The following is a 14715-nucleotide window of genomic DNA, read 5'->3' as shown; positions in this document are numbered from 1 at the left end:
GCTATTCCTAGACACAATTGTACCTAAATAAAAAAAATGCATGGATTTTCAGAAATTATGTCTTGAAGTTCTTATAAAACTCACAATTGAAGATCACTTTGCATTTTTAAGAAGTAGACTTACTGCTACAAAAGATTTTGACTTTTGCAGGGGTTTGTGCATAAATCCAGGGAAAAACAGTTTATTCAGCTGTAGTAGTTGACTACTCCAGTTTTCAGAAACTTGTGAAAAGGGTGTATTTATCAGACAGTATTTTTTTAACTTTTAGCTGAAAACTGAATTGAACATTCTAGTCATAATTAAGTTCTAAAAATTACTATACTGATGTTTAAAGGCATAAGAACTAAATTGTGCACCAGTGAAACTTCAGAAATTACTAAGAAACGGTCAAATACTAAAGCTTTACTTGTAAAAGTAGCATATTTATTCACAATAAATTTACTATTTCTGAATAAATCTTTCATCGTGAGTGTTTTATAGATATGCTATTTAATTAAAATTGCCAGGGGGAGGGGAAACCCAACATCTGATTGCTAGAAAACCCAGATGGCAGTATTTTTCATTTAATACACATGTAAATTGAATGTATTTATTATGACTGATTTGGGAAGGTATATTAATCTTGAAGTAGATGTTAGAATATTAAGCTCAGGAGTAGATGGATCACAAAGGAATATCACAACTAGCAGGATCTGAAGTGGCCTCTGTTTACATAAATTACACTTTGATGAGGCTGTGAGTTTTGGGATTTTTTTTCCCTCAAAATGGGGATATTTTTTTTTTTTTTAAATTCCCTTTATCATGCATGTTTGAAACTGTATGTACTTATTTATCTTTTGGAAATAAATGGAAGAATTAATAAGAAAACATAAACGTATCCATTACTGAAAGTTTAAAGAGATTGCATTTTTTTTAAATAAAACATGTGCAAGTTTTATATCCATTAGCTCCCTAATCAGTTTGGTATGAAAGAAAACTCTTGCATTTTCTTAAAAAATGATGGGAAAATTCTATTTTAGCATAATACATCAAATGTCATCTTAATAAAGAATGGCTTAAACTATGATGTTAGTAGTTGGCAGGACTGTAATCTTGTTTCAACCTTAACAATGAGGTAGTGTTATATATCTCTATTCACAGTGTTCAATAAAAGGAGGAAAACATGAACACAAAGAGGCACAAATAAAGATACAGAAAACCTATTATTTAGAATACAATGAATAAAAATAGAAGCACTTAAAGTTACACTGGAAAGTGATGTTGTGATTATGTTCACCCAAATCCATCCTATGTTGGTGTAGCATTTTTTGAAACTTCCATATACATTTCCATACTATTATGTTCTAGATAAAATGAAATAAACTCATTATTTATTAGAGTCTTTTAAAGAACTGAGAAATTATTTTCACAAAGTAGATCAGAGTGCTCTAAACTCATCAAATTCATTAAAACATTATTAATTATTTTGCATTAGTATTTGACATATATTCGCCCTATCAAACAATGATAAGACTGGGAATAGCATCAAAAAGTCTGAAATATTTTCAGTGTGCTGTCTTATGTAAAGAGATAGAGGAGGGTATTTAAGGAATCACCATTCAGCTGGTCTGGCAGAAGGAAAAGAAAAGGCGAAAAAAACCTTGACAAGTAGGTGGTGCTCCATCCATCTGAAGTCTTTCACCTAGCCGGCATGTCAGAATCTCATTACCAACCAATGTAAAGCCTGGCTGACACTGGTATCTTATTATGTCTCCTGTTTGGAAAAACAAAACAAGACAAAACACAAACAAACAAAAGAAACATTAAACAGCAATTAACTGGGACTTTTAGCTTTGAAAACATTATTGATTAATGAAGTTTCTTGCTGCCGTACATAATGGGCTAAATGACCTCTGGCATAAACAACTTTGATTAGTCTAAGAAAAGTGGTAAATGAGCATTATGTCAAGCACTGTGCTGCATCTATCACTGTTTTCCACTACATTATTTGTTGGACAGTTTGCTAATTTGTCTGGGTTTGACTGATGCTGTGTGAAACACGTGTCCACAAAGCTTTAAGCAGTATAATTTACTGGATAACCATTATGAACTAAACAAAGAGATAAGACCAAGTCAGTAATGCATACAGTCCTGAGGGGAGAGGGCGGAAATAGTAACTGGATATAGTTAATGATAGCTAAATTTGGCATAGTGAAAATATATTGACATTTTTTAATTATGAAACTGAAAATTAATATAGCTTTATGTACCAATAAAAGTAAAAATTTGTGTATTTCCTGGAGTCCAGATTTTTCCTTGGTCCAGATTACAGTGCAGAAAAGAAAAAAAAAAATATTTTTTTCTCTGTGTTGCCAATATATAACTGTCAAATATTGGATTATACTAAAAATGAATTTATTTTTCTTTGACATAACGTGAGCAAAACTAGTTGGTCAGATGTCTGATTTCTCACATAAGTCATAATTTTTGAACAACAGGTGGCTAAGTAATATTATTAGCATGTTTTAGAAGGTTAGAATGTCACTCCCTTTTCAGATCCTCCTAATTTTTACAAATTGGTTTCTATGCTTCAAGTCACCGAACCTTAATTCTGGTACAGAATATACCATTGTCTACATGTTTTCGTGTGGGTTTTGCTCATTTGTTTCAGTATAGAACAATGTTTTATATTAAAAATTATGAAATATATATTTTTAAATTAAGTTAATTAGAAAGAAATTACTGTCTTATTTATATGTGATCTCTGAAACAGATGGGATTCAGGAGGTATAGGGAAGTGAAATGACTTCTCAAAAACTTTATTTTCAAATATAAATCTAACGTATTACAGGCATGATTTGCAACCTGAAAACCAAGAAATTTCTGTGCATAGCAGTTTGTGGTTTTTTTCTAAAAAAACGTTGTTTCCCTCCCCCACCCCCCACCCCCCACCCAATATTACCTATTTCAAATTCATCATCCTCAGTTAGAATTTCAGCATTTGGTATATTTATTGGAGGCTGGCAGACCCGGAGCTGATAGGCTATAAACAGGAAGAAAGCACAGTTGACATTCCCATACTTGGACAGTTAACATAGCAATAAAAAACATAATTGATATAAAAAGTACATTAACAGGGCAAAAATAAACATCTCTTCATTTACTTTGAAACTTTCAAGAGAATCAAAAGAAAGGAAGCATATGATTTTCAGAATTAATGAAAAATTGGAAGTTGTGTCTGGGTTCCTAATTATTTAATTCCAGTGGCAAAACTCTCTTCTTAAATAATCTAAGAAGCTTAGAAGTGGTTGCCAATTTTCTCACTTAATCTCATCTGAAAAGCAAATATGTTTTGCACTGTGCAATCATTGGTTTTTTTGTTTTGTGTTTTTTTTTTTTTTTTTACATTTTTACTACTGAACTCTTCCCCTTTTGAAACTTTGTAATAAAGACAAGTTTTAGAATCCAAAAGATTCTACCCAGAGGCAGCATAACTGATGGAGAGAAGCATTGTGAATGTGAAATTTCCCAGTAAAAGAATAGTTGTGGAGCACATCTCACCCGCAGACAGGGTCAGAGAGTAATTCTGCTTTCAAAATCCTCATTTGAAGTCCCACATGAAATAATTTTCTGAGTTTTAACACATGTATGGAACAGCCAGGCAAAATAAACAGGTGAAATAAATGACAAAAAACAGAAGTAGGAAGAGTATGCAGAAACGATATAGTTTTGGTTTTTAACAGAGAAGCTATGAGCATCGGTCTGTGTTTGGACACAGATGAAATCACCTTCAATTTGAATATGATTAGGACAGAAATCCAGCCAAAGAAATCACACTGAAGTATTTATACTGACAGTGTATTATTTCACATTTTAAGGTGTGCACTCAGGTTGATCAGTGAGTCAAGTATGCCTTGTTTTCGCTGACACATTTTTATATAGCATTGCTTTATAGAACCTCTCATCAGTAAAGAGACATCATCTATTTATAACAGATGATGATTCAGCTTCAGTTATACACAACTTTGTTACAACCTGTGCTTGGATCCTTTAGTAATAGAATAGTCAAACTTTTGTCAATCACAAAATTTATATTGTAACCAGGTAAGGTCTTTTGTTGCTACCGAGTGACCCATATCTGACATCTTCCTATTCCACTCCTTTTTGTCAATTGTGTAATGAAAAGCCACTTAAATCTGTGTCAGAAAGCTAACATCCTGCCTTAGGATAAAGTAATTTAAAATAAAACACACCAACCAAACATGGAGCAGCTGTGCTTTTTGCATTTTAAAAAAATATAATAAAAATCATCATGATAATTAAAAAATTGATTCAATAAACAACTCATATAATTTATCTCAAATGTCTCTCATTTAGGGGTATCATTCATTGTAATGCTCAAATTATGTATTTAAAACAAATCTGACTCCTCTCACTGCCTTGCCTTTATTGCTATAAATTTTATGTAGCTTATATGAATGATCATAGATTCAAGGACTGAGAGATTTATTTATCTTGACAACATCAACCCAAAAGGTGTTTTAAGTTTCTTCATGAATAATTCTTTGTGCTGTTCAGTTTGCATCTTTATTACACATTAGGGCCCACACTTGTGGAATGACAATTTCCACTATAATGAAAGAAACAAGCGCAAGGAGATAAAGTTCATTAGAAACACTTTATTAATAATAAGCGATAGGATGAGAGGAAATGGCCACAAATTGCTCTAGGGAACGTTTACGTTGGATATTAGGAAAAAAAATTCTTCACTGAAAGGGTTATCAAGCATTGGAACAGGCTGTCCAGGGAAGTGGTTGAGTCACCATACCTGGAGTTTTTTAAAAGACATGTAGATGTTTCGCTTAGGGATATAGTTTGGTGGTGGACTCAGCAGTGTTAGGTTTATGGTTGGACTCAATGATCTTAAAGGTCTTTTCCAACCTAGAGTGATTCTATGGGTCTATGATTCTATGAGCATTTTTACATGTTTGGTAATATACCGATGTATTCATATGTAACATTACATAACAATTTATATATTGTTGAATACAAAGGGCCAGTTTGTCATTTGCAAGCTGTTACATGCAATTTAGATGCCCAGATATAGAATGAAAATTTTGACCTCTCTCTACCTAATCCTACCTGAGTCTATACTCCATAATCAATGCAAGTGCTACTGCTGCTGGTTTTTTTCATTGAGATTTAAGGTATTTTTTGGTTTGCATTGTTTTGTTTAAAGTTCCATTAATTCCCACAATTCTATCTCTATTCATCTTGCTCTTCACTAAGCCAAAAATAAAGCCATTTAGTTTCAAAATCTGATCAGGAACCCGAAAAAACAGACTGTAGTCTGTCTGTGTTTCCTGGAATAGTCAAACCAACAGGCATTCACATAGCACCTAAAACCACCCTTGCTTCTGAACCTGTTTCCTTGTAATGATAGTAATGTAAATGAGATGTGACCACAGAAGGTCTGAATAACTACAAAAAAAAGAGGTAGAATTTGCTGCATTAATACTTTTCATTCAGTCAGTATTTAATTCAAGGGCAGTTTAGTCTTAACTACACAGTATAGTTCACTTATTGAAATCTCTCAAACACAGGAACTTCCTCAAAACATCCAAATATCTAAGAGAAATCTAATGTCCTTCACGAACATTTAGATTACAAAGCAATTTTAGAAGCATTGTAAGCAGTGAGAAAATGAACACCTTGAACTGCAGGGTCTTGATGCTCCTTGCTTACATGCCTTCACAGTGCATTGCCCTAATAGTTGTCAGTCATATTAAAAATAGCATCTTATCTTAGAAAAAGTAACAGAAATATTTTTTTAATGCATTTTCTTCCAGCAGTAATGACTACAGACATTGAGATAGTGCAATTTGCCATACTTACCATGATAACTAAGTACAAAAAAGCCACTGGTAGTAAAGTCACTGTGAAACTTGATCAGAATCTGATTGGAAGTGCTATAGACTGATTCTAAAGCAGTGTTGCCACTAAATTGTCCAATTTGAGGAGAAGTTTGGTCTGGTCCATCCCTAAGAAAAGCAAATACAAAAAGATGTTTTTTTCCAAGCAAATAATTTATGTGAATTTTAATATAACGGAGTAAAATTTCTCTAGGTTACTCTAAAAGCCATGAATCATCTAAAATAAGATAAAACAGATATAAAGGGCTGAAAGCCTTTTGAAATTTTGTATGTCCATTGGATTATAGCAGGTAGTAGTTTAAAGGACCATCAAAACTTATTAGAAAGGAAGATCCTCCATACAACCACCTTTTGGAAGTAATGTCATATTTTTAAATAAAAAAATGCAGCAAGCTCAAACTGATTGAATTTGTGATTGTACTTCATCTTCCTGCCACAAGCTCTGCTCACTTTATGTAGTTTATGTATCTATGCTTCCAAATGTGGCTATCAGAAAATAAACAAACCTAAGACTGCTCATGTCACCCAGTCTATTGAATTTAGTAATTTCTAGGGAAATTAGAGATTAATAGTACTTAATATTTCAAAGACAATGAATGAATATGAGCTTCACAAAAATTAAAACCAAAATGCTTATACTCTACTGTATACAAGCTTCCACTTGAAATCTGCATGTGGGCATTTATATATGCAGATTTCATTTATAACAATTATTTGAAAGATGCTACTTTTAGAAATTTTCTGTGGTCTGAATTTTTAAACCTAGTATCCCCTCCCCCCAAATAAAACATTACAATATTATTATTTATAGTTTATAGTAGATATGGACACTTAAGAATTCATTTAAAGTTTGTTTTTATGAGTTTAAACTTTTTTGGATCAATTTCTTGCTGAGAGAGATGTGCCATGCAATTTACATAAATGGTTGTGTATCTTTGGCTCAGGTAGACATTCATATAAATGTTGGTAATTTTAAACAAAACTAAGTATTACATGCACTTGAATAATTCTTTAACTCCTTCTTTGCATACTTTGATTGATATTATTTTGTACTATTTATTACCATTTAGACAATATGTGAACTGCTGGTAAGATCATTTCTACATTATAGAAGAATGAATTAGTCATTTCAATAGAAAAATTAAATCAAAGTTAGTACTAAACAACATTGGAACTGTACAGAGGACAGAATAATGATACAAGGACATCACATTTTCATACTTCATTCCTTCCAGATCAGAATTAATGAACATGATATAATAAAAGTTTAAATTTTCTAATGGTTATTGGCATAAGATTTTAAAAATAAAAATAATTTCAAATTAAAATTATGGATATTTTTTGCGTTGAAAAATTTACAATAATTAATTTGTCCAAATTCTCACATATTGTGCCTTCCCTTTCTGCTTTATTAGAGAAGTAGTATGATTTGAAGAAATATTTGAATTGGGAATAAAATTTATTTTTTCCATTAAAAATGGCTATAAAATTTCTGATCAATTCTGTAAATAAATAATAATCCAGAAGTGGCATAAGCTATATAATTATGTAGCCATCACATATATTATGGAGCTTATATGCATGATATATACACGAATAGCATAATATATATTTTAATTTCAGAACATTCTCCTAAATGTGTTGTTAATCTAAATATGATATAAAACATCTAAAAAAGAAAAATCAGCAAAGAACATATAAGGAAATAAAACTGAGGTTTTACCTTTGACATGGTATATACAAATAATTTTACTATAAGAGCTAAGTTTGTTACACAGCCAGGAGTAAAAATGAAAGCACATCAAATCACTTGATAGAAAGGAAGAGTTGAATGGAAGAAGCATTAGAAAAGGACAGTAGTGTTCTTGTTTGTGTGGGATGTAACAGAGAAAAGATGTCTGTATGCATAAAAAAAGTATAATTTAATTCAGGAAAGATTCTGAAGGTCATGTAAAATTTGATACACAAAACAAGTGAAGAGTTTGATGGATCCAAAATTATCTGGGTTTTATCAGGGCAACAGACTGGGTACACATTCTGATCAAATTTTGGTTAGACTTCAAGGCAACACAATTAAGTATGTGGGATACAGGACAAGACAGTTTGTAGTACACAAGATGAAAAGAAAAGAAAACAACAGGAAACAGAAATGATCACAAAAGTGTATAGAGAATGTTTAATGTTTAGGACAGTAAGAATGACATCTGGAGTTAAATTAATTTATATGAATTTAGATTTCTGCAGAAACATGTAATTATTATTCCAAATTGCCTCTCATTATTTTGCACTACTCAGACTAGAGGACTGTTATCTCAACCTGTGGATTTTCAATCTGCAGGTTCAATATCTGTGGTTTATTGCTTTAGGCAAGCTTCCAAAGGTTTTAGCCACTGTTGAAATGTCTAGGTGACTCACTGGTAACAGTTTCAAGATTACATTGGAGCTGTTACACTTCATTATAGCTTCCCGCCTTTAAGTTCTTTGCAACTAAAAAAAAATGGGGGCTTTGTTATCTGAAAAGACTCATGATAGACATGGGCTCAGGTATATAAAGAATATAATTTGTTATACAGCTATTTTTAGCTCAGCTCCTGTTGTTATAGCCAAATACGGCATCTCTCTATGTACTCTTAGCAGTTTAAGAGAAGCCAACTTGGAAGATAAGAAAGTGTTGCTGTAGTTTCTTGTATTAACATTCTAAAACATTGTAATACACACAACTGCAACTGCTTATTATCTTTTTCTTAAGTATTACTTCTCTTGGCTGTTGATAAACTGTCATAGCATACTTCTACATGCTTTTCTTCATCAACAGAGGCACACTATTATTGTTTTTGAATTCTTAAGACAAGGGCTATGAAACTTCATGTCCAGTGCTATCTAGAGAAAATGGTACATCAGAAAACATGATGGATTAGTGCAAATCACTCATTTGCATTACACAGAACACCAGTTTAAAAGGAAAAATCACAGACTACACTTTTTAATTCATACTGTGTTGCATAGTGTCACATGGAGGTGAAATAAATACCAAAAGTATTTTCTTACCAAACAGTTATGAAATCATATATTGGCTCTGTTTGGAGAACTGTGAAATTGATGTAGATTCCATTCCCAGGTGGTACTCTTACAAGCCAGAAGCAGTCTTGAAAGTTTGGATACTCATCAGGGTATCCTGGAGAGTATATCGTGCCATTCATCGCAGTTATATTTCCTCCACAGAGAGCTATAAAAACGATATTATTTTTATAAAACATTAGACGCTTGTTGCATTCTACTTAGACCACGTAAAAGCCATATTTTTAAACACATTTGGTACACTATAATCACATTATGTAAAACCATTGTTATGTACAGAAAACAGAATTTATGGAGAATTTTGCAGAGTCATGAGTCTATTTTGACATTACTGGACATTTTTTTTTTTTTTTTTTTAAGAATTAATTCTGATGTCATAAATATTATCACAACTGGATCAAAAGTAATATTGAGATGTTGGGTTAAATTATTCCCTGCACAATTGAAAACCGCTTTGTTACAGCTTTGTGTAAACGCTACCTACAAATTAGCAGGGAAACACATTCATTCCTTTCATTTATTGTCACAAGCAAGTAGCAATGAAAATCATCAGGTCAGAGAAGAGATATCTTAATTTAATGGGTGGTAAACATTAGAATCAAATTAGATGGGAATTTGAAAATGAAAATGTTGTGTGCAACAGTATGAATAGCAATTTTATATTTCCTGAGATGAATTCTGATAGACAAAGTAAGAGTTCTTTCTGCAATTCTTGTTGAAGTGCACTAATTTTGGACACCATACAGTATAAGACTGACCATACAGATTTTGGATTTTCATAACTATGCATTTCAGGAAAACTATTAGTCAAAACTATATGATTTTCTCCACAGAGGTTTCAGATGCATGTTGAATATGACACAACCTGTTACTAAAGAAAAGAAATTATGTCATAGAAGCCCAGTTCTAGAAAAGTGACCAAAGCTTAAAACTGTATAATTTGCTTTATTTTGCATACATTCCTCCCCACTCCAGCCCAAACAGGCATGAAATGGCAACCCAGACTCCATAAAATATATTCAAGAACCTCTAACCAGAGAACATCTTGTTGGTCATATAAATTTGATATATAGGAGTTATGCATTGTTCATATTTATGTAAAGCATGTGTTATAGTTTATATGTATACTTTGGTGCTGAGCTGTAGGGCAAGACTTTCCTAGTCACACTTCATCCATTCAGACTTAACAGCTGGTAAACTGTGTTTCTTTAACGCAAGGGTTTTTGAGCAGTGCAGACAGAATTGATTTTACAGCAGCATCTTAGGGGAGTGAGGACATGGGCTGATGACTGTCAGGCAATGAGATTTCTTGGAAAAGAAGAGGGAACAGATTCCAAATAGATGAAAGCAAGGGAGATGAGTTAAGAAGGGTCACAGAGTGTTAGATGGTGCTGAGCACAGGTCAGAGGGATTTTAGGTGCATGAGGGTGCAAGGAGAAGAGAACAAAACTGTTAAAACATGAAGCACGTTTAGTGATACTTGATTCAGATTGTCTGCTTCAAGAATTTTGAGGCATTAAACAAGCCTTAGCATATGCTGTCTTACAATAAAGATATTAAAGCAAAAACAAATTTATAACATACTGTACGTTTCCGGCACATATACATATACAAAAAAGCCCACTTCATTTTAATGCTTTTGAACACAAGGCCTTTATCTCAAATCATACCAAGTACAACTAGGAGATAACTAATTATCTTTTTCCTTCAAGAATAAAGAAAAAAAAAACAAACCCAAACTCAAAAACATCAGTAGCATATAAAAATGTCAAAAACTGTTTACTAAAAATACCAAAGTAAACAGTTGCACAAAACCCCATGTAATTTAAGAAACTTCTCTGGGAGCTGAGTAATGTCGGCAGTCTGTAATCATACAGCACAGCACACATTAGAGCTCTATTATAATTCAGTTGATTTTTTTATCTTCATCTTTTCATATCACATTAAGTAGAAAAAAAGAACTTCCAGCCACTGCTCAGGAACTTCAGAAAAAAGTGATACTGAGAAAAGTAACATGATCCGGGCATCTTAGAATTTACCGATTAAATTCCAAGTTCCAGTAAGGTAATTAAAAAAACCCAGAATCACTTAATTCAGTAAATTATTTTTCTTGATTCTAAGGCACAGAAAATAATGCTAAAACTACGTAACAGGGAAAAGCTAAGTTGTTTAGCAGTTAAGACATGAACCATTAATATTCCTTCAGGACCCAGAAAATGGGGGTTTAAACTTACTTGTGATGAATTAACTTCTTCCCCTTTCAAAATACAGACAGTTTAGGTGTCACCTCTCTTTTATATGATAAGGCTGCTTCTTCTGAATTCAGTATCAGATAGGTCTTAATTTAGCTACCACATCCCCCTCAAATGCCTGTGGCTCATTGATTCCAAAAGGAATTTTGAGTAATGAGGCTTCTAATTTAAGTACTTAAAGATGATTCAGAATACAATGCAAAAAAAACAGAAAAGAAGGTGACTTATTTTCTGTGGGTGGGGATTTTTTTCCCCCTCAGGCATTCCTCTTCAACTTCCTTGATATTGAGAATCCCATTCTTAATACTGAGTTTTTAACATTCAATACAGATGTAAGTTAGGCCTTTAATCAAGGTCCTGAATACCCCTCCTGAAACTTGGAGGGTCTTTACAGCACATGAAAGTGGGCACCCAATGCCTTGTACAGATCTTGTCTTTGTGGAAACCCATGTTTAGGCATATAGGGAATTTTACAGTCAATAACTTAATTGCTGTCTGAATGTTGCCACAACTGTGACAAGCGTGGATCTTCCAGAAGCAAGTAATTATTTCATATGGAAAAAAATTCAGTCCTCAGTTCTACAAATAAGTTCTGCAGTGCACAGTTCTCTCTGAAAGATATTTCCATTTTACCAAAATATCCATCCTTGTCTGTTTCAGAGTTTGATGACACTAAACAACTGACTTTGGCCTGCTGCTTAGGTACAGGTTCCTTTCAGCATAGCTAGGGATAAGACAAACACCTCTACAGAATCATCATATAATTCATTCTGTCTCCTTAAAATTTCAGCTATGTGCAAGCCACAGTTCCTTTAATCTGCTTACCTGTTGCAAGCATATCAGTGTAAAAAAAAATGTGAAAGGTTAAAAAATGCAATTTAAAAAAAAATCCCATTACCAAAAAATGTATGTACAAAGGACTTCACATAGCACTGACTGAAGGACAACTGCACTTTATGTCACCTTTGACATTTCTTTCTAACCCATAAGACAGAACATACATGGGCAGAGTTGGGAAATTCAATTTTTGAATCCTTTTTTCTTGATCAAGTGCAGAGCAAGTGCAAGTAGCACCACCAAGATTAAAAAGCAGCATGGGTCTCCACATTCCAGACCTTAAGCCTAACCATCCAAATTATTATCTTAGGTAAGTTTTCAGAGATTTTATATTTCCATGAAACATTTCAGCTTCTCTGCAAAAATTTCCACATGCAAAATTGAATACTTCCTCTGCAAAGAATCACAATATAAAAATACAGGTCTCTATAAACTGAAAAGCTCAAATGATTTCAGTTAACAGTCCTTAGAAAGACTTACAAATAATGAAGCACTCACAGGTCAGCCAGAACATACCTTCACATCTAGGGAGAGGATGATTCCAGTTACGGCTGATGCCATGAAGACAAGTCAGAGCTGAATTTCCAATTAATGTGTAGCCAGGAAAACACTCAAATGAAATAGTTTGTCCCACAGTAAAGTCATTCCCAATAACAAAACCATTACGAAATGGTCGAGGGTCAGGACAGCTTTGTAGCTGATAAGCTGGAAGAAATAAATAAGTAATAATAAGGGGGGGGACACCCCTAAAATACAAATTTTTGTTATTTAAAAAAATAAAAGCTTTTAATTAGAATAAAATTAAAAAATAATGACCATTCCATATGTCTTAAGTTCTGTCATGGTGACATTCAAAATTGTTCGCCCTACTCCAAAGAAACACAGTGAAACAGCAATTCTGGGGAAATACATATAAAAATTAATTTCCAATTCCAAATCTCATAAGGAAAACATAATACTGCAACCAAAGTTTAAATGATCTTATGTTCTTTACATTTTGATAATGTGTGTGCATGTGTGTGTGTAAACAAACAAATAAACACCCAGCACCCTACCCTACAGGTTTTTGGAATAGAGTCCATAAAGCCAAAAATGAGACTAGCTTCTTTAACTTTATCTTTTAATTTTAGTAAGTATAGAAATAGTGCACTAGAGAAGAAAAGAGTAGAAAGGAATTTAGACTTTTTGTTTTCTCCACTTAGATCTGCAAAAAGGGAAGCCACTGACCAGCTTTTTAAGACTGCAAATTGCTTCCAAGTGCACCCTCAAGTACACCCTAATCAAAATAGATCCAAGCTGCTGACAATGAAAATTAAAAAGGCTGTAGAAGAGTATCTAAACTAGAAGAATGGGAAAAAACTAGCAGGTACAGAAGACTGATGTGATGTCATGACAGGGAGAACGCTAACAGCCAATGCACCTCTCAAAACAGTGCAGAAGACAAACAGCAGAATTACAATAAATAGGAAAAGCAACTGAATGTTGAGTGATGCATACAGTATTAAGGAACAGAAGAGGGGCCAAACTAAGAACTCCCTTCACACCAATACAGGAGCCTAAAACACCACAAGAGGTGGAATATAGAATGCTTGAGCCAACAAACTGCCCTGACATGAAAGGCATGGCAGACAGCAGAAGGATGCAGTGTTGCCAGGTGACCACCTTTCCAAGACTGAGAGGGCAGAGACTTCCAGGTGGAAAAGCAGCATTGCTATTTAGAAATATTAAGTGCCATACAAGAGAAATATTTCCAGAATAAAGTATTATAGAATACTCATAGGTAGAAATTAAAACTCCAGAAATACAAGTGCAGTACTGAGCTGCTTCTACAAACATCTAAACAGGAAAATGATAGTCAGTAGGAAATGTTAAGCAAAATTAGAGAAGCTGCAAAAATATGACAGGTAGCCGTAACGGAATACCCAAATATCCACCTCACCAGGATGACTTGAACAAGTAAGATTTTGAATGCAGGAAATAATTGGTCCCTAGAACAAGCAGTCTGAGAGCCCACAAAAAAAGATCTTATTTTAGATTTGAACCAGCTTGGTACTCAAGCCTTAGTTCAACAAGTATTCATGGGAGAGCTGCTCCATAATAGCAGTCATAATGCAGTTTCGTTGTACTGGGAGGGAGCAAGTCAAATAAACCCAGCACAGGGGTATTCAATTTTCTGGAAAGGAAATTATACAAAAATGAGGCAATGCAGATTGGAATCTCTTAACTGACACTACTTTAAAGACCAGGTAAAACGCATTCCACAGTTCAGCAAAAAACCACACTACAGCAGTTCAGAAAAATGCCTGTGTAGTTCAGTAGGAAAGTTAAAGAAGCTACAATAGGGAAAAGGTTGGCATTTAAACAATGAAAGTCTGCCTTTCCAAAAAGTCATAAAACACAGCAGGTCAAATTTAATTAGAACATAAAGACAGCAAAAATAATTTGAAAAATGTCTTGAGATGTCTCAGCTGATCAAAAAAAAATATTTGACAACATCAGATGCAAGAAGTCAGTTAGGGCACTAGTGGGATCAAAGGACTTGGGGATTAGGATGCCATAGAAAGAAAAACTCAGTAAATTCTTTGTATCCATCTTTACTGCTGAAGATGGTATAGAGATTTCCAAACAAGATATGG

General features: G+C 33.5%; 1 protein-coding gene across 3 annotated transcripts in view; it reads right to left on the bottom strand.

Moving 5' to 3' along the window:
• CSMD3 (CUB and Sushi multiple domains 3) overlaps window positions 1-14715 on the bottom strand; it is a 725150-nt gene that overhangs the window by 93165 nt on the left and 617270 nt on the right. For all 3 annotated transcript variants that reach the window (XM_056333378.1, XM_056333379.1, XM_056333380.1), the window contains 5 exons: window positions 12596-12784; window positions 8961-9138; window positions 5875-6020; window positions 2942-3022; window positions 1640-1753 (listed from right to left, as the gene is read on the bottom strand). In XM_056333378.1, coding sequence (XP_056189353.1) covers window positions 1640-1753; window positions 2942-3022; window positions 5875-6020; window positions 8961-9138; window positions 12596-12784 — 708 coding nt within the window. The remainder of the gene's footprint in view (window positions 1-1639; window positions 1754-2941; window positions 3023-5874; window positions 6021-8960; window positions 9139-12595; window positions 12785-14715) is intronic.

Source organism: Falco biarmicus, chromosome 3 (genome assembly GCF_023638135.1).
Source record: "Falco biarmicus isolate bFalBia1 chromosome 3, bFalBia1.pri, whole genome shotgun sequence".
Classification (NCBI taxonomy): Eukaryota; Metazoa; Chordata; class Aves; order Falconiformes; family Falconidae; genus Falco; species Falco biarmicus.
Note: the sequence above shows the minus strand (reverse complement) of the source record. Positions and strands in the feature narration are given on the sequence as shown.